Source organism: Oncorhynchus tshawytscha, linkage group LG07 (assembly GCF_018296145.1).
Source record: "Oncorhynchus tshawytscha isolate Ot180627B linkage group LG07, Otsh_v2.0, whole genome shotgun sequence".
In the NCBI taxonomy this organism is placed as follows: Eukaryota; Metazoa; Chordata; class Actinopteri; order Salmoniformes; family Salmonidae; genus Oncorhynchus; species Oncorhynchus tshawytscha.
In genome coordinates this window covers 32,724,122-32,743,959 of record NC_056435.1, presented here as the reverse complement: position 1 = coordinate 32,743,959, position 19,838 = coordinate 32,724,122, and the positions used below count along the sequence as shown (strand labels likewise).

Sequence of the window (19,838 nt, the reverse complement as noted above, 5' to 3'; positions counted from 1 at the left end):
AAGCCAGGGCATTGCCATATGTCATGTTGGTGAATATCTGTGTAGGCACACTGATGATTCCAAATCAAAATTCCAGGTCACACAGCAACATATTTGAGGGCATATGCGACCGAAATGGTGGTACATTAGAGCCATGCTGCTACCACTTGTTGAATAGCTCAGCCCAAGGACTTTATTCTGATAGGATGGGAACAATGGTATTTTGTCAAGGTCAGACAGTTTTAGAACAACACACTTTATTTATTTACAGAATGTAAACAAACATGAAATACAACAGAGTTCCATTAGTCTCTTCTCTATACCGTGGCAGGGAGGAATGACTCCATTACAGTGTGCTGTAGGAGAATAGTTTGAAAATCAAATGGGGTTTCCTGCAGATGAGTGAATAAATTGTAGTAGAGTGTTCAAACCTGACATACAAAGACGTGGTCAGTTCACCGTAGCCGATCATTTTCAACCAATACATTTATGTTTTTGTATCATCATGTGGGAGACACATAGAAAATGCAAGGGCTTTCAAAAACTAGTGTTGTATTCTGTTCCCTCTCAGGGCCTGTGTTTGCCATAAATATGGTTTATTTCTCAGTGACAACAATACAAGATGAAAGAGTATGAACACAGAAATATGAATACAGGACAAATGTCGGTTGCATTATGATGAGCGTTAGTCCTAAGGGAGGAAAGAAAAATATTCTGAAATGGAAAAGCTTCATATAACTATCTCTGTACCATATCTTGATTCAACAGGCAGTCCATCAAACATTATCTCAATAAAACTGTAGGCAACATTTCAGCATAAATAATGAATAAATTAACATACAAGAAGGCGGTTGAAAATAATTTGTATCAACAATAATCTGAAGCCATGTTCCATTCTGGTCCATTCACATTAAATTTGGTCATCTGGGTGATCATTGACCAAACTGTCCAATTCTTTCACACAGTACCAAAACGTATTATGTACTCCCAATACAGTTTTATGAATATTACGTATAACAATAGATACACTTTCTGTACATCTGCCTCACACAAATTTGGCCATGAAAAGCTGCTTCTCTATGAGCTTGCAAAGTGTGTGTAATGCAAGGTGACAGTGCTTAAGAGAACAGGTGGCGCTCTCTAGTGGTTACTTGTCCCATAGTACTTTGGGCATAAAGTACATCTGAACTTGAGATGGAAAAGGATGATTATAGCATTGGGGAAAGATGAAATTCTGGTCATGATCACTTAAAATAAAAAAGTATTTTGATACCTTCAGAGCAGCAGCTTGAAAAGACTAATGCTAACGAAACATGTCCATGTACAGTAGCTAAGAAGGTGTCGGTATTTTATGTTACAGGTTCAAGTGTGATAACTCAATGCCATGGCAAGGGCTCAGTGTTAGGACAGACTGACAGTGACATTGTCCTTGCTTTTCTCCATGTTAGAGTCTTTGTCTGTGGGGGCAGATGCTGTTGTTCCTCTGGGAGAAGTTTGACCACTGTTGGACTGTCCGGAGGCTTTGTTTGAGCCATCTGCCGTGGACCCTGACTCAGGCTCTTGCTGTGAGGCTGTCGCTACAAATGGAGAACAGAATATATAACTATGCAGTTGTAAGACAATTAGTACCTGTATTCAGATGGAATCAATGTTCTTTAACTAGTATAAATCCAGCTTTGAATATGGCTGGTGTGTGTTACCTGATTGTGTGCAGGACTTCATGTGTTCTGGCCAGTGGGCTTGCTGGCAGGGGTAGTCACAGTAGCTGGTGTTCCAGCAGCAGTAGAAGATGGCCTCCTTCCTGCAGTTGGCACACCACTGTTTCTTTTTGGTCTCATCCACCACCTGCTGTTTCTCCACTTCTGTCTGCTTCTTTACCTCCGCCATCAGACGCTCCCTCTCCTGCTCCAGACTCTGCCTCATCTCAGCCATGGTTAACTCTGCACATGTACACACAGCAGACAATAACATAACCTTTTCTAGAGAATAATGTGATTAATTATCCTCAGTCAATGACATCCATTGTTATAGACGGGTTGGCTGACAACCTCGTGAAAATCGCAGTTGTGGAAAAAGTACCCAACTGTCATACTTGAGTAAAAGTAAAGATACCTTAATAGAAAATGACTCAAGTAAAAGTGAGTCACCCAGTAAAATACTACTTGAGTAAAAGTATTTGGTTTTAAATATACATAAGTATCAAAAGTCAATGTAATTGCTAAAATATACTTACAGTTGAAGTCAGAAGTTTACACACACCTTAGCCAAATACATTTAAACTCAGTTTTTCACAATTCTTGATATGTAATCTTAGTAAAAATTTCCTGTCTTAGGTCAGTTAGGATCACCACTTTATTTTAAGAATGTAAAATGTCAGAATAATAGTAGAGAGTGATTTATTTCAGCTTTTATTTCTTTCATCACATTACCAGTGGGTCAGAAGTTTACATACACTCAATAAATATTTGGTATCATTGCCTTAAAATTGTTTAACTTGAATCAAATGTTTCGTGTAGCCTTCCACAAGCTTCCCACAATAAGTTGGGTGAATGTTGGCCCATTCCTCCTGAAAGAGCTAGTGTAACTTGAGTCAGGTTTGGCGGCCTCCTTGCTCGCACAGGCTTTTTTTTAGTTCTGCCCACAAATGTTCTATATGATTGAGGTCAGGGCGTTGTGATGACCATTCCAATACCTTGAGTTTGTTGTCCTTAAGCCATTTTGCCTCAACTTTGGAAGTATGCTTGGGGTCATTGTCCATTTGGAAGACCCATTTGTGACCAAGCTTTAACTTCCTGATTGATGTCTTGTGATGTTGCTTTAATATATATATATCCACATAATTTTCCTTCCTCGTGATGCCATCTATTTTGTGAAGTGCAGCAAAGCACTCCCACATTATGATGCTGCCACCCCCATGCTTGACGGTTGGGATGGTGTTCTTCGGCTTGCAAGCCTCCCCTTTTTTCCTCCAAACACAACGATGGTCATTATGGCCAAACAATTCTATTTTTGTTTCATCAGACCAGAGGACATTTCTTCAAAAAGTACGATCTTTGTCCCCGTGTGCAGTTGCAAACCGTAGTCTGGCTTTTTTATGGCGGTTTTGGAGCAGTGGCTTCTTCCTTGTTGAGCGGCCTTTCAGGTTATGTCGATATAGGACTCGTTTTACTGTGGATATAGATACTTTTGTACCTGTTTCCTCCAGCATCTTCACAAGTCCCTTTGCTGTTGTTCTGGGATTGATTTGCACTTTTCGCACCAAAGTACGCACCAAAGTACAAAGTACGTTCACCAAAGTACGTTCTCTAGGAGACAGAACGCGTCTCCTTCCTCAGCAGTATGACGGCTGCGTGGTCCCATGGTATTTATACTTGTGGACTATTGTTTGTACAGATTAACATGGTACCTTCAGGCGTTTGGAAATTCAACCAGACTTGTGGAGGTCTACAATTTTTATTCTGAGGTCTTGGCTGATTTATTTAGATTTTTCCCATGATGTCAAGCAAAGAGACACTGAGTTTGAAGGTAGGCCATAAAATACATCCACAGGTACACCTCCAGTTGACTCAAATTATGTCAATAAGCCTATCAGAAGCTTCCATGACATCATTTTCTGGAATTTTCCAAGCTGTTTAAAGGTACAGTCATCTTAGTGTATGTAAACTTCTGACCCACTGGAATTGTGATACAGTGAATTATAAGTGAAATAATCTGTCTGTAAAAAACTGTTGGAAAATTTACTTGTCATGCACAAAGTAGATGTCCTAACCGACTTGCCAAAACTATAGTTTGTTAACAATACATTTGTGGAGTGGTTGAAAAACAGGTTTTAATGACTCCAACCTAAGTGTATGTAAACTTCCAAATTCAACTGTAAGTATCAAAAGTAAAAGTATGAATCATTTCAAATTCCTTATAATAAGCAAACCAGTAGGCACAATTTTCTTGTTTTTTAAAAATGTACTGCTAGCCAGGGGCACACTCCAACACTCAGACATTATTTACAAACGAAGCATTTGTGTTTAGTGAGTCCACCAGATCAGAGGCAGTAGGAATGACCAGGGATGTTCTCTTGACAAGTGTGTGAACTAGACTGTTCAGCTAAGCCTTCAAAATGTAACGAGTACTTTTGTGTGTCAGGGAAAATGTATAGAGTAGAAAGTACATTATTTTCTTTAGGAATGTAGTTCAGTAAAAGTTGTAAAAAATATAAATAGTAAAGTATAGATACCACAAACAACTATTTAAGTAAAAATACTTTAAAGGACTACTTAAGTACTTTACACCACTGTGAAAATGATGTATGTGCATCATGATTCTGAATGGTCAGATAGCTAGCAACAAGCTGCTGCCATGTGGGGATTTGTAGGTGGCTCGTTTCAGCTCATTGTATCTTGTTATTTGATTCCATGTCTTGTTTTGAGGTGTTATTGGCTGATTTCATGTCAATGTTAATATGGCAACATTTGCTAGCCAGCTAACCAACAACTGTAACAATGCATTTGAGAAACAACAAGTGCTTATTGTGAAATTGCATTTATGATTTCAATAAACATTGTTTGTGTTGTCAATGCTAATATGGCAAAAAAAAAAAAATGCTATCTATCTACAACAATAGCAATGTATTTGAGAGACAAGTGCTTATTGTGCAACTGTATTTATGATTTCAATAAACATTGGAGGTGAATATTGTTTACGTGTTGTCAACAATCTAAGCCAGCCCTGTCTGTTTTTGCCCATAGTTGCGCACACGTCGGTTTTGTTGCTAAATAACCAACCCGTCTATACTGAGAGTCCTTTGACCCAGAATTGTCTGGGTCATCTGCAGTGGAAGCTTGAATAATGAACAGGTCCTTACCTAGATTGTGCTTCATTTCTGACAGCTCCTGTTGATGAAGCCACTGCAGTTTTTCTATTTCAATTCTCAATCGTCTAATCTATGTGGGAGAGACAAGGACATACATTCACTCCCCAGAGTCATACAGCTAACTATTATATGCGGGGTGTTATTCAGCGCCTCTGAGAGCGACCAGCAGATAGATACATACCTCTGCTATTGTGTTCCCTGAAGTGCTTTTGGAAAGCTCTGTGTACAGCTCAGTCATTGTCCCTTTGATTGCATCCACTATCTGAGGAAAAAGGAGAAATGAAGCAAAAATGTCCAATGTACCCAAGAGACCGCTGACTAGTAATAACTTCATTAAATAATAACTCATATTTGATTGGTTGAGAATCTTTATCACACATCCATGCAATCTCCATAGACAAACATTGGCAGTAGAATGGCCTTACTGAAGAACTCAGTGACTGTCAATGTGGCACTGTCATAGGATGCCACCTTTCCAAAAAGTCAGTTTGTCACATTTATGCCCTGTTAGAGCTGCCCCGGTCAACTGTAAGTGTTGTTATTTTGAAATGGAAACGTCTAGGAGCACAAACGACTCCGCACACAAGCCTAAGATCACCATGCTCAATGCCAAGCTTCGGCTGGAGTGGTGTTAAGCTCCCCACCATTGGACTCTGGAGCAGTGGAAATGCATTCTCTGGAGTGATAAATCACGCTTCACCATCTGACAGTCCAACGGACGAATCTGAATTTGGCGGTTGCCAGGAAAACACTACCTGGCCCAATGCATAGTCCCTACTGTAAAGTTTGGTGTAGAAGGAATAATGGTCTGGGGCTATTTTTCACGGTTCGGGCTAGGCCCCTTAGTTCCAGTAAATGGAAATCTTAACGCTACAGCATACAATGATATTCTCGATGATTATGTGCTTCCAACTTCGTGGCAACAGTTTGGGGAAAGCCCTTTCCTGTTTCATTATAACAATGCCCCCCGTGCACAAATCGAGGTCCATACAGAAATGGTTTGTTGATATCGATGTGGAGGAACTTGACTGGCCTGCACAGAGCCCTGACCTCCATTCACCTTTGGGATGAATTGGAACGCCGACTGCGAGCCAGGCCTAATCTCCCAACATCAGTGCCCGATCTCATGAATGCTCGTGGCTGAAGTGAAGCAAGTCCCCGCAGCAATGTTCCAACATCTAGTGGAAAACCTTCCCAGAAGAGTGGAGGCTGTTTATAGCAGCAAAGGGGGGACCAACTTCATATTAATGGAATTAAATGTTTGACGAGCAGGTGTCCACATACTTTTGGTCATGTAGTGCCTGTAAAATTGTCCCCCAAAAGTCTGTATGCTTCAATAAGCTCTGCTCCAAGCCCCAAACTATCGTAACATACTGATAGTGAGTGTAGTGTACATCCTTCAGCTTGTTTACTCTGTGGCCATCAGTCCAAGTCCTGCATACTCACTTTATTAGTGTACTTGGCAATGTCAGCTGCTACGTCTGCTGATGCGGTAGGGATCTGGAAGTCCCCTGCCATGGAGGTTGAGGGGCCACTGCCTACTCCGGGAGCTGCCATCATGGCCACAGAGGCTGGGATACTGGTCACCAGGGTAACAGCCGACGTGGACGTACTGAGTGGGGGGTCTTTCTGCTGGACAGCTACAGTAAACAACAACAATCAAAACTAATCATTGACTTCACAGTCATGGTATTTAGGCCTGCGGTTGCACTCAAATAGTTTTTTAGCTGTCTCCCCTTTTTCTGTAGTGTGCTAATTTAATTATCAACTAATACGGTGGTGTACCTTTGACAGATTGCCTGGTCTGGTACCGTGTGCTTTGGGAAGGTTGCTCTGGCGATAATGATAATGATGATGAAGATGTTGCAGATGCCGGCGTTTGGGGCAATTTTTGTGTCTGTGGCTGGTCAGGTGATGCTGTCTGCAGCTGAGGCGTATCTGGCTGCGGATTCTGCTGCTGCCGCTGCACCTTCTGCATGTGCCACTTCTGGGAGGACGTCTGGAACTTGTTGGTGGGGTTCCACACCACTGCCCGCTGCACCACCGGGACAGTCTCCCTGGGCAGCAGAGGGCGCTGTTTCTTTACTGCTGTGGTGGCGGAGGAGGCTGTGATGGGGGCTGTTGATGTGGCACTGGCCAGGGTGGTCGGGCCAATGGTGGTGGGAGCAGCAGTAGTGAAGGGCACCATGTTTAGAGGGATGGCTAGTGGAGACTGTGATGAATCTTTCACACTGGGGGTTAAGGAAGGGGCTGTGTTGTTTTGAGATGGAGTAAGGGCACTTGACAGGGTGGGGGCTTTACCTAGAATGGAAAGAAATTAATTAATAATAGCAACTATTATTTTTGTCAAATAGTGGTAGAGAATAGGAGGACTCTCACCCTCTGTCTTATTGGTTGGTGGATCTTTGGTGGCGTGTGCATCTTTCCTAGTCCTCTTCCGGTCTCTGCCCCCCTGGTCCTCCCCCAGGTCAATCACCAGCTCCCTCTCAGAGTCGGAGTCATCCACCAGAGAGGTCTGCCTGGCCTCCTGCTTCACCTGGGGCTTCTCTCTGGGGGCTACGGATGCAGGGACTGCTTTGGCTTTCTCTGGGGGCTCTTTGTCTGACGTTACACCCTGCTTCTCTTTTGACAAGGATTCAGAGAGGGTAGATGATACCCCTGTATCTCCCATGGTTGCCGTTGCAGTTGCTGGCCCCTCTGTTTTGCCCTCCTTGTTTTGGATGGGGGGCAGGGGGTCTTTGGGACCCCTCTTGGAAGGGTCCTTCTCACCCTTGTCATTGGCCTCAGTGTGCTGGCCCCCTTTAGGTTTCTGTTCCTCGTCGCTGGCGTACTCACTGTCACTCGAATCTGATTTATCAGAGTCCTCGGAGTCGCTGTGTTCCACTCCCTTATACACGTCCTCAGAGATCTCATCTATACCTGTAAGCAGAGAGGGGAAATTGGGATAAATGTATAACATCAAAGGTTTCAGCAGTGGTTTGCATGGTTGTTTTGATAAAGTTTTTAAAAAAAGTTGAATTATCCAGGTATCTTAATAAGCGGTTATTTTCTAGCGGTGCGGTTAGGTCACTCACCCAGCTGGGCCTTGCAGCTCTTGATGGTTCTGTCCAGGTTGAGCTGGAAGCGGCTCCTGATCTGTCTTTTGGGTGAGGTGAGGACTGGTGGCACCCCCTGCTGTTGCTGCTGCTGCTGCACAGTCTCACTCAACTCCTTTAGGTCCATCTCGGCTTTGCTTCGGTCTGAAAGGCCAGCACAAGAAACCACAAACAATGTTATGAGCTGGTTGAAATCAGCCACAATCACTAGATCATCAAGTAGGACTGCCTCTACATGTGGTTAAGGTTTCTAGGGTTTATGGATATTGTTTTGCTGTCATGAAGTCTTACCCAGGTCAGGTGTGCTAAATAGCTGAAATTTGATGATGATTGAGGTTTTGATGACAGGTGTGTGGCAGCTCACCCAGGTTGAGATTAAGGATGCTCCCTGTGGGTGTTGCTTTCTCCTGCTTGGGAACGAGAGTCAGGGCAGGGCCCTGGGTGTGGAATGGTTTAGGGCTGTCCTTGGCACCAGAGACAGGATCAGGTCGAGTGGAAGCCGGTGATGCTGTGGGGAGAGTTAAGATATACAGTATCTATCAATGTCATGCTCTTCTTTGGATCTGCATTTAAGAGGTAGGTTTTATTAAAATAACTTATGGTAATTGTGCATTGAAGAAGAACTCAACATGCCCTTCGTTTACAGTGCTTGTTTTAAAACAAAAACCAGAGTCTAGGTTGCTGTTACAGTATATTCCATAGTCCCAGGACTCTCCAGACCGTTAGAGAGGCAGTGTGCAGTACCTACCTGTGCAGTCCATGGACTCCTCCCCAGCACTGTAGTGGCTAGCAGGGGCTCTAGCCTGGCCCTTGTCTGGTGTCTCCTGCTCTCCATCAGAGCCTGTGTGACCAGAGGAGTTAGTGCTCATGGGCGAGCGGGGCATATCTGTCAGGGAGATCCTCCGGCCTGTACTCCCTCTAACCCCGCCCATGCCCCCGCCCCCTCCTGACAGCGCGCTCCTGGACAAGGGCATCTTGGGAGATGCAGTCATGTCGAAGTTGAACTTGATCTTTTCATGCTTCTCCGGCCGGACCGAGCCGGATGAGGGGTTGGCGGGGTCCAACAGCATCTGGTACTGGTTGTCAGGGGTATAGGGCGTCCTGAAGGAGGCGTAGGTGAACACTCCAAACTTCTTCCTCATGTTCTCCACGTAGACCTCCATTTCCTGCATGGCGCTGTTGAAGATGCTCTTAGTCTTCTTCACAGAGAAGGGAATCTCCTTGGACATGAGGTAGCAGTTGTTTAAGGGGACCCACGCCCTGGAAGGTGAAGAAACATAACACAACTAAACAGATGGCTAGAGACAGAGTCTAGAGACAGAGAGTTGAGAAATGCAAATGCACTGATGAGTATAATTGACATAGGTAGGTACCAAAGGGGAATTACCTGTCGTGTTGCCCAAAGAAGCGAGCATCCACCTGCCCGTCTTTGTCCCGCAGTGCTTTGGCAGGCCAGAATGGAAACCCTTTCAGCTTGGCCCACACGAGAGGGTGAGGATCACTCTGAGCAAAGTAAGCAGGAAGACTAGTTATAATACTGAGACCATTATATAGGCAGCATTCAGTATACACAAGGCACTACAATTCCAATGTATGACTCGTTTAGCACAAGCTTTGATACAAGTAAATAAGAGAGTTTAAGTAACTGAACTCACACATGGCTCACAGAACCAGTTGTCTCTCTTTTGGCAAGCTGACAGATAGCATTCCGGACAGACTTCAATCTCATTCATCTGAAAGAGAAGAATCATTGTAGGTGTAACAATTGTAGGTGGCTTCTGAAGGCCTGAAAGAATTCCCATACTCACCTCATGTTCACAGATTTTCACTATGACCTTAGCTGTGGCAGTGAGCTTATGATTTCCTGGAATAAGAAGGTCACCATTAGAAATAACCACAAAGCACTTATTGAAACCAGTGAAAATCCATTGCAATCTAAATACGGACACTGACCTCCATTATAAATTATGCAGTTGTGTAAAATCCATTTCACATCTGCCAAGAAAGCTTCGGTACAGCCATACATTTTCTTCTTTGTATTCTGGAAAAATAAAATAGAAAAGTTCAGTGATCAACAACTGGTGAGGTTTGGGATTGTAGTTCTAACCCCAAAGAAATAAGCAGAGAACATTAACCTTCTCTAAGGTACAGAGGTCCATGGCGTGAAAAATATACTCTGCGTAGTCCGGATGCTGTTCCAGAGATACTGGCTTCTGGAAGGGTTCCGTCTGGAGAAGATATACAAGAGACGTGCACAGTGAATTAACCTTCATATTCCAAATACAGGCCTCACTTAGGCCAAATCCTAACTTGAGACACAAGCACAGCTACAACTTTCATGTAAATATATCAAATTGGCATCAATTCAAAATTTAGGTCAAGATTTAAAATGGCCTGCCTTGCACGCATCTCAATTTAGGATTAAACTGCATGACCTCAACACACACACACACAAACCTTATCACACAGACTCTACCACCCCAGGACAGACGACAGCAACTAAAAACAGACACACAAAACAAAAAGAACACTCCAAACAGGAGGGGGGAAAAAACGAACGGAAAATATGATGGGGGTCTTTTTTTAGTGTGTTTGATTGATTACCCAATTAAAAGCCTTTCTCTGCGTGGCGGCTGCATGGGGGGAGTGAGATGACGAGCGTGGTTGGTCCTGAAAAAGAGTAAGAGGGGCAACTGTATCCTCACCACACCACGCTTTACAAACTGCACCCTTGGTTCAATGGTCCCTTTTCTCTTTATGCCATTGTAGAGGAGAAGACTGGCGAAAACAGGCTTGGGGTGGTTTAGTGTTGTTAGAGAGCTTCCTAACCACTTTGTAACCAGAACACCAAAAGATACTTCAGACTCTGAGTATAGGAAATCATTTGGCTGGGTGCAGTTCTCCGTGTATTAGGGCAGGGGCAATGGACATCATCACTGATGGAAAATAAAACCATGAGTAAGCATTAAGCAGTCTTAGAATCAGACCATATCAACAAGCGCAAGACCATTCCATTGTGTTTGTGCGAGAGCTCTGTTCACTCGCATTGGCATTACTAATACATCTATCTCTATTCTTCAATAGTCCAATATATCTCCTGTCAAAACAATTAGTCAATGACAACAGTTAGAACAGGTAGAAATTAAATAGAGTTGTTCCATGACAATGTGGGGAGGGTGAAAGCAGAAGCACAAGCCATTGCAATACGTACTATATCCAGTTGAACAGACCTGATATTTGTTTATAGTGTTACTGGGACTAATCAGCCAGGTAGAGGAGGGAGGTCAGTGCACTTACACCTGGCTGTTTCATCTTCTGGAGTGCAAACTTTAGCAGGTAAGACAGCTGGTCTAGTGTTAGCATCGTCATTGCTTTACTCTGAGTCTCTATGCACTCAGCAACTGTTATTTTCTGAAAGAAAAGAGGTAGAGCGAAAGATGTTAGCGTCAAAGGTATTTCGCCATCTCAAAGGATATTCTCAGTATCAAGCCTCATTTTACTACCTTGACAACATCATAAACCAACACGATCAGAATTTCTTTTAGCTCCAAGATTTTGCTCAACTCTGTAACTTCCAATAAATAGGGAGGTCTTTCATCATGGTCAGGACTCAACCCCCAGCCTCAAACCTCCCACGCATTTTAAAGTTGTCTTCCTAGTAGACAACTGGTTTCCAGTCCCACCCACAAGCGAGTACCTCACACTCAGGGCAGAACCAGTCACCCTCGGGCTCTGCGGGCAGTTTGAGGCACTTGGCGTGGTACACCCTCGGGCAGAGCTCACAGCAGAGCACCTGGCCCTCGCGGTGGCACAGCCAGCAGTAAAAGTCATTCCTGCCGTCCTGCGGTACAACATCAACAGGGTCTGTGGTGAGTGCTGGCTGCTTCGCATAGTAAAAGGGACCATGTCTTAGTTCTGACTGAAATGCAGGCAAGAGAAGGAGAAAGTTGGAGGGGTTCAACATTTAATTTAGGTGTGAGATTACATGAGCAGCACAAACATGCAAAACAATTTTTATAATCAACAGAAGTTACATAGTAATGGTCCAAAGCACAGACTGCTTAGAACCCTGTGTTGCAACATAAGGCATTCAAAAGTGTATTAATTGATCATTTCTGTTATCAAACTGGAAGAGAATCACTGTAGATTATATTGCAAATCCCCTTTCAAAGGTCAAGACAGTGAAAAGGATCAGTTTGAGAAAATAGCCTTTAGTATCACTTAATGATTGGATCTGAGAAACTGTGTTTTGGTCCACACCCATTACTGTTTTGCATTGAGACAAGCTTTGATCCATGGCTTATAAACCAATGTTGCTATTATAATTGACCATTTATAAAGCTGATTAAAAGTGTTAAACATTAATTGCATCAGTTTTTCTTTGAGCAATATCCGAAAACTCAATCAATTTCTTGATTTCAGTAAGGCAAAATTAAGCATGTAAACACACATTAACGAAACAATAATCATTTAGATAACAATTGTATTAGGACATATAGGCTTACTGTAACACTATAAGAACATATAAACCCTTGGTCTCACACACATCAAATAGTCCCATGGCATACCAAAAGACTCAATTGGAACCGAAAGTTAGTTTTTTTTAGTAGGATATATTGCAGTGTAACTGCAGTGTAAACCCAGCAGCCTCACAGTGTGAGCACAGAGGAGAGTGGAGGGGGAGGTCGCACCTGGTCTTTACTGCTGCTGATTGCTCCTGGTTTCTTCTTCTTTTTGACCGGGCTGGAGGAGGTCTCAGCAGGGGAGTGACCGTTGGATGAGTGAGGGGGGCTGGGCACCTTTCGTTTCTGTGCCGCTCGCTCCACTAACCCAGGGACTGAAACTGCAGAGAGGGGTCAAATGTCAGACATGACAGATGCAATATTTCTAAGAAGAAGGTGCATGTACTAGCCATAGATCAGTAGATGTTCATTGTTTTCATACAGTACAGAAGATAAAACCAGTTGCCATAGCGATAAGACATGACAGCGATATGAACAGAAGCAGCACATTAGCCTCCATCTTGTACCTTATATCGTTCAGCTCTGTACCAGACACACACACACACACATGCATGCACACATACAGTACACTCAACATGGGAGCAATAAAATAAACCCTTTCACCACATACTCCACACAGGCATAGGCAATCATAAGTAATAGTATAGCTCAGCTTTGTGTTTTTTTTCTCACCTTTGGATCGTGTAGAGATCTCCATCCCCTCTACTGCATCTGACTCAGTCTTCACCTCCTCCTCAGCCACACTGACGCAGGGAAAAGAGGCACTATTAATGCCCTGTTATGACAACACCTACAGAAAAAGACTCCCAACATAGATCATTTCATCTAATGCGTTCTACAGTTTGACTCACTATGCTTTCACCAGACATAGCTTCATCCACAGTATGTTCAGTGTGCAGTTGGTACCAATCATAAAATCACACTGTATAAGAGCATCTGCTGAAGTCTTACAAATCTTATTTGTGTGGATCTAGTATCATTTTCAGGGGAAATACATAATCCTGTCTGGCTGTAAAGGTCTGCTTTAACACAGACTCACTTGGCAGTGAGACTCACTCTCTCAGTCTCACTACAATGGGGTGTTTCTTAGAGCGAGAGTCCATTTGGCCCAGAAGCAAACTCTGTCTCAACCAATTCTGACTGGACACAGACACACGCTGTTCATTTGGGTGCCAGCTCTGGCCAGAAAAAGTCCCTCTCTTATTGGGAGAAGGAAAATGTTTAGTAAAGCAATTTCAAAACAGGAAACGCCACGTATTCATTTAACCATTTATTAGAAAAAGATTACAACATGTAATACATTAGTCTTGGCATTAGGCTCTGATCCTTTGGGGTAGCTCACTACGTGTGTCATGTTAAGATAATAATGATAATTACAGGCATGGCACAAGTTACGCTATACCAATCCCACTGCAAGAAGGAAACAGAACCAAAAAGGTGGAGGATGGGGTGGGTGCTAGAAAATGCAACCGCATACTATCAAGAAACCAACAGAAGTGCAGGTAGCAGGGAATGAGTGAGTAAAACCGATCAGCTAAATAGACCACCATATTAAAGGTAGGAAGTGTTTGTAGAATATGATGCAAAGTCAGTTGATGCATCAGCTAATGCATCGCAGAAGCCAACACTCGGGTTCCCTGTATGAATCAGCGCTGCCCTTAATGTCTAGTAAAGCAGTGTTCCAATGTTAAGAGTTCCCGAGTGACAAACTGACAGAATGTGATTGGACTAGGTCAAATGATTCATTTAGTTAATTAGGATCCCCATTAGCTACTGCACATTGAGCAGCTACTCTTCCTGGGGTCCACACAAAACATACAAATACATGACCGAGTACAGAACAGTTAGACAAGAACAACATAACATATTACACAAAATAAAAGTAAGAGTTATATATAGGAAAGACACCAAGACACAACAATAAAATGTACATACAGTTGAATTCAGAAGTTTACATACACTTAGGTTGGAGTCATTAAAACTTTTTTTTCTTCCACTCCACAAATTTCTTGTTAACAAACTATAGTTTTGGCAAGTCGGTTAGGACATCTATTTTGTGCATGACACAAGTATTTTTTCCAGCAATTGTTCACAGACAGATTATTTCACTTATAATTCACTGCATCACAAATCCAGTGGGTCAGAAGTTTACATACACTAAGTTGACTGTGCCTTTAAACAGCTTGGAAAATTCCAGAAAATCATGTCATGGCTTTAGAAGCTTCTGATAGGCTAACTGACATAATTTGAGTCATTTGGTGGTGTACCTGTGGATGTATTTCAACGCCTATCTTCAAACTCAGTGCCTCTTTGCTTGACATCATGGGAAAATCAAAAGATATCAGCCAAGACCTCAGAATAAAAATTGTTGACCTCCACAACTCTGGTTCATCCTTGGGAGCAATTTCCAAACGCCTGAAGGTACCATTTTCATCTATACAAACAATAGTATGCAAGTATAAACACCATGGGACCACGCAGCCATCATACCGCTCAGGAAGAAGATGTGTTCTGTCTCCTAGAGATGAATGTACTTTGGTGCGAAAGTGCAAATCAATCCCAGAACAACAGCAAAGCACTTTGTGACGATGCTGGAGGAAACACGTTACAAAAGTATCTATATCCACAGTAAAACGAGTCCTATATCGACATAATCTGAAACGCCGCTCAGCAAGGAAGAAGCCACTGCTCCAAAACAGCCATAAAAAAGCCAGACTACGGTTTGCAACTGCACATGGGGACAAAGATCGTACTTTTTGGAGAAATATCCTCTGGTCTGATGAAACATAACAACATAATAAAAAACATAATAAAACGGTGTGGCCATAATGACCATCAATATGTTTGAAGGAAAAATGGGGAAGCTTGCAAGCCGAAGAACACCATACCAACCGTGAAGCAAGGGGGTGGCAGCATTGTGTTGTGGGGGTGCTTTGCTGCAGGAGGGCTGGTGCACTTCACAAAATAGATGGCATCATGAGGTAGGAAAATTATGTGGATATATTCAAGCAACATCTCAAGACATCAGTCAGGAAGTTAAAGCTTGGTCGCAAATGGGTCTTCCAAATGGACAATGACCCCAAGCATGCTTCCAAAGTTGTGGCAAAATGGCTTAAGGACAACAAAGTCAAGGAACTGGAGTGGCCATCACAAAGCCCGGACCTCAATCCTATAGAAAATTTGTGGGCAGAACTGAAAAAGCGTGTGCGAGCAAGAAGTCCTTCAAACCTGACTCACTTACACCAGCTCTGTCAGGAGGAATGGGCCAAAATTCACCCAACTTATTGTGGGAAGCTTGTGGAAGGCTACCCAAAACGTTTGACCCAAGTAAAACAGTTTAAAGGCAATGCTACCAAATATTTATTGAGTGTGTGTAAACGTCTAACCCACTGTGATGAAAGGTTGCAAAATGATGTGATGAAAGAAATAAAATCTGAAATAAATAATTTCACATTCTTAAAATAACGTGGTGATCCTAACTGACCTAAGACGGGGAATTTGTACTAGGATTAAATGTCAGGAAATGTGAAAAACTGAGTTTAAATGAATTTGGCTAAGGTGTATGGAAACTTCCGACTTCAACTCTACCTTTTTATATTCTTAAATACAGTACAGTTAAATGGGCGGCAGGGTAGCCTAGTGGTTAGAGCGTTGGACTAGTAACCGAAAGGTTGCAAGTTCAAATCCCCGAGCTGACAAGGTACAAATCTGTTGTTCTGCCCCTGAACAGGCAGTTAACCCACTGTTCCTAGGCTGTCATTGAAAATAAGAATTTGTTCTTAACTGGCTTGCCTAGTAAAATAAAATAAAAATGATTTTATTTTTTAAACGAAGAGAGGCACTGCGACGCAATATGTTTTTTAAAGCTAAACTTGCTTTTTGCCAGAGTAACCTCTGGTGGCAGAGCATTCCACGATGATAGGGCTCTATAGATAACTGAGTGACACATTCAAATTGGTTTTTGGTTTGGGTTTCGTGAAGAAACCCACAGTGACATTTCTGCTTTTATGTACAGTGGGGCAAAAAAGTATTTAGTCAGCCACCAATTGTGCAAGTTCTCCCAAGATGAGAGAGGCCTGTAATTTTCATCATAGGTACACTTCAACTATGACAGACAAAATGAGAAGGAAAAAAAATCCAGAAAATCACATTGTAGGGTTTTTTATGAATTTATTTGCAAATTATGGTGGAAAATAAGTATTTGGTCACCTACAAACAAGCAAGATTTCTGGCTCTCACAGACCTGTAACTTCTTCTTTAAGAGGCTCCTCTGTCCTCCACTTGTTGCCTGTATTAATGGCACCTGTTTGAACTTGTTATCAGTATAAAAGACACCTGTCCACAACCTCAAACAGTCACACTCCAAACTCCACTATGACCAAGACCGAAGAGCTGTCAAAGGACACCAGAAACAAAATTGTAGGCCTGCACCAGGCTGGGAAGACTGAATCTGCAATAGGTAAGCAGCTTGGTTTGAAGAAATCAACTGTGGGAGCAATTATTAGGAAATGGAAGACATACAAGACCACTGATAATCTCCCTCGATCTGGAGCTCCACGCAAGGTCTCACCCCGTGGGGTCAAAATGATCACAAGAATGGTGAGCAAAAATCCCAGAACCACACGGGGGGACCTAGTGAATGACCTGCAGAGAGCTGGGACCAAAGTAACAAAGCCTACCATCAGTAACACACTACGCCGCCAGGGACTCAAATCCTGCGGTGCCAGACGTGTCCAGGCCAGTCTGAAGTTTGCTAGAGAGCATTTGGATGATCCAGAAGACGATTGGGAGAATGTCATATGGTCAGATGAAACCAAAATATAACTTTTTGGTAAAAACTCAACTCGTCGTGTTTGGAGGACAAAGAATGCTGAGTTGCATCCAAAGAACACTATACCTATTGTGAAGCATGGGGGTGGAAACATCATGCTTTGGGGCTGTTTTTCTGCAAAGGGACCAGGACGACTGATCCGTGTAAAGGAAAGAATGAATGGGGCCATGTATCGTGAGATTTTTTTGTGAAAACCTCCTTCCATCAGCAAGGGCATTGAAGATGAAACGTGGCTGGATCTTTCAGCATGACAATGATCCCAAACACACTGCCCGGGCAACGAAGGAGTGGCTTCGTAAGAAGCATTTCAAGGTCCTGGAGTGGCCTAGCCATTCTCCAGATCTCAACCCCATAGAAAATCTTTGGAGGGAGTTGAAAGTCCGTGTTGCCCAGCAACAGCCCCAAAACATCACTGCTCTAGAGGAGATCTGCATGGAGGAATGGGCCAAAATACCAGCAACAGTGTGTGAAAACCTTGTGAAGACTTACAGAAAAAGTTTGACCTCTGTCATTGCCAACAAAGGGTATATAACAAAGTATTGAGGTAACAAAAGTTTATTGACCAAATACTTATTTTCCACCATAATTTGCAAATAAATTAATTAAAAATCCTACAATGTGATTTTCTGGAGAAAAAAATTCTAATTTTGTCCGTCATAGTTGAAGTGTACCTATGATGACAATTACAGGCCTCTCATCTTTTTAAGTGGGAGAACTTGCACAATTGGTGGCTGACTAAATACTTTTTTTGCCCCACTGTATGTCAATTTGAAGTGTATGCAAATAGATTATACAAGTGGTTAGGCATTTTCAATACACGAATGTTTCTTAAAAAGACAAAGAGAAGAAGTAAATTTGTCGTCAACCATGAAAGACTATCATGTACTGTATGTTGTTGATGTTAGTTCTGTGTGTACACTTAAGGGCAAGGCGTGCTGCTTTGTTTTGAGCCAGCTGCAGGTTTGCTACAGTAGGTCTTTATTTGCTGCACCTGACCATATTACCAGACAGTAATCAATATGGGACAAGATCAAAGCCTGAACAACTAGTACAGTTGATCTGTGTGTCAAAAAACGCAGAACCTTTTTTATAACAGACATACAGTGCATTCAAAAAGTATTCAGACCCCTTGACTTGACATATTGTTACGTTACAGCCTTGTTCTAAAATGAATTAAATCGTTTTTTACTCCATAATGACAAACTAAAAACAGGTTTATAGACAATTTTGCTAATTTATTGGGGGAAGAATTTGAAGCATGACATAAGTATTCAGACCCTTTACTCAGTACTTTGTTAAAGCACATTTGGCAGCGATTACAGCCTCGCATCTTCTTGGGTATGACACTACAAGCTTGGCACGCCTGTATTTGGGGAGTTTCTCCCATTCTTCTCTGCAGATCCTCTCAATCTCTGTCAGGTTGGCCCTGCGTGCTTAGGGTCATTGTCCTGTTGGAAGGTGAACCTTCACCCGTCTGAGGTCCTGAGCGCTCCGGAGCAGGTTTTCATCAATAATCTCTCTGTATTTTGCTCTGTTCATCTTTCCCTCGATCCTGACTAGTCATCCAGTCCCTACCACTGAACAACATCCCCACAGCATGATGCTGCCACCACCATGCTTCACTGTTGGGATGGTGCCAGGTTTCCAGCTTTGCATTCAGGCCAAGAGTTCAATCTTGGTTTCATTAGATCAGAGAATCTTGTTTTCATGGTTAGAGTCCTTTAGATGCCTTTCGGCAAACTCCAAGCGGGCTGTCATGTGCCTTTTACTGAGGAGTGGCTTCCGTCTGGCCACTACCATAAAGGCCTGATTTGGTGGAGTGCTGCAGAGATGGTTGTCCTTCTGGAAGGTTCTCCCATCTCCACAGAGGAACTCTGGAGCTCTTTCAGAGTGACCATTGCGTTCTTGGTCACCTCCCTGACCAAGACCCTTCTCCTATGAATAGTCAGTTTGGCCAGGCGGCCAGCTCTATGAAGTCTTGGTGGTTCCAAACTTCTTCCATTTAAGAATGATAGAGGCCACTTTGTTCTTCGGGACCTTCAATGCTGCAGAAATGTTTTGGTACCCTTCCACAGATCTGTGCCTTGACACAATCCTGTCTTGGAGCTCTACGGACAATCCCTTTGACCTCATGAATTGGTTTTTGCTCTGACATGCACTGTCAACTGTAGGACCTTATACAGTGGGGCAAAAAAGTATTTAGTCAGCCACCAATTGTGCAAGTTCTCCCACTTAAAAATATGAGAGAGGCCTGTAATTTATCATCATAGGTACACTTCAACTATGACAGACAAAATTAGGAAAAAAAATCCAGAAAATCACATTGTAGGATTTTTAATGGACTTATTTGCAAATTATGGTGGAAAATAAGTATTTGGTCAATAACAAAAGTTTATCTCAATACTTTGTTATATACCCTTTGTTGGCAATGACAGAGGTAAAATGTTTTCTGTAAGTCTTCACAAGGTTTTCACACACTGTTGCTGGTATTTTGGCCCATTCCTCCATGCAGATCTCCTCTAGAGCAGTGATGTTTTGGGGCT

General features: G+C 42.7%; 1 protein-coding gene across 8 annotated transcripts in view; it reads right to left on the bottom strand.

The window, feature by feature from the left end:
- Positions 1 to 214: 214 nt before the first annotated feature.
- LOC112254392 (protein kinase C-binding protein 1) overlaps positions 215 to 19,838 on the bottom strand; it is a 32,292-nt gene continuing 12,668 nt past the window's right edge. For 4 of the 8 annotated variants that reach the window (XM_042324314.1, XM_024426937.2, XM_024426936.2 and 1 more), the window contains 20 exons: positions 13,137 to 13,207; positions 12,633 to 12,784; positions 11,639 to 11,860; positions 11,239 to 11,352; positions 10,546 to 10,611; positions 10,077 to 10,169; positions 9,895 to 9,982; positions 9,750 to 9,805; positions 9,597 to 9,674; positions 9,329 to 9,444; positions 8,690 to 9,201; positions 8,306 to 8,449; positions 7,921 to 8,085; positions 7,226 to 7,765; positions 6,632 to 7,147; positions 6,293 to 6,486; positions 5,028 to 5,108; positions 4,838 to 4,916; positions 1,680 to 1,919; positions 215 to 1,556 (listed from right to left, as the gene is read on the bottom strand). In XM_042324314.1, coding sequence (XP_042180248.1) covers positions 1,381 to 1,556; positions 1,680 to 1,919; positions 4,838 to 4,916; positions 5,028 to 5,108; positions 6,293 to 6,486; positions 6,632 to 7,147; positions 7,226 to 7,765; positions 7,921 to 8,085; positions 8,306 to 8,449; positions 8,690 to 9,201; positions 9,329 to 9,444; positions 9,597 to 9,674; positions 9,750 to 9,805; positions 9,895 to 9,982; positions 10,077 to 10,169; positions 10,546 to 10,611; positions 11,239 to 11,352; positions 11,639 to 11,860; positions 12,633 to 12,784; positions 13,137 to 13,207 — 3,703 coding nt within the window. In that variant the 3' untranslated portion in view covers positions 215 to 1,380. Of the gene's footprint in view, positions 1,557 to 1,679; positions 1,920 to 4,837; positions 4,917 to 5,027; positions 5,109 to 6,292; positions 6,487 to 6,631; positions 7,148 to 7,225; positions 7,766 to 7,920; positions 8,086 to 8,305; positions 8,450 to 8,689; positions 9,202 to 9,328; positions 9,445 to 9,596; positions 9,675 to 9,749; positions 9,806 to 9,894; positions 9,983 to 10,076; positions 10,170 to 10,545; positions 10,612 to 11,238; positions 11,353 to 11,638; positions 11,861 to 12,632; positions 12,785 to 13,136; positions 13,208 to 19,838 lie in introns of those variants that run through there. The other 4 variants (XM_042324316.1, XM_042324315.1, XM_042324317.1 and 1 more) reach the window with 4 other exon arrangements.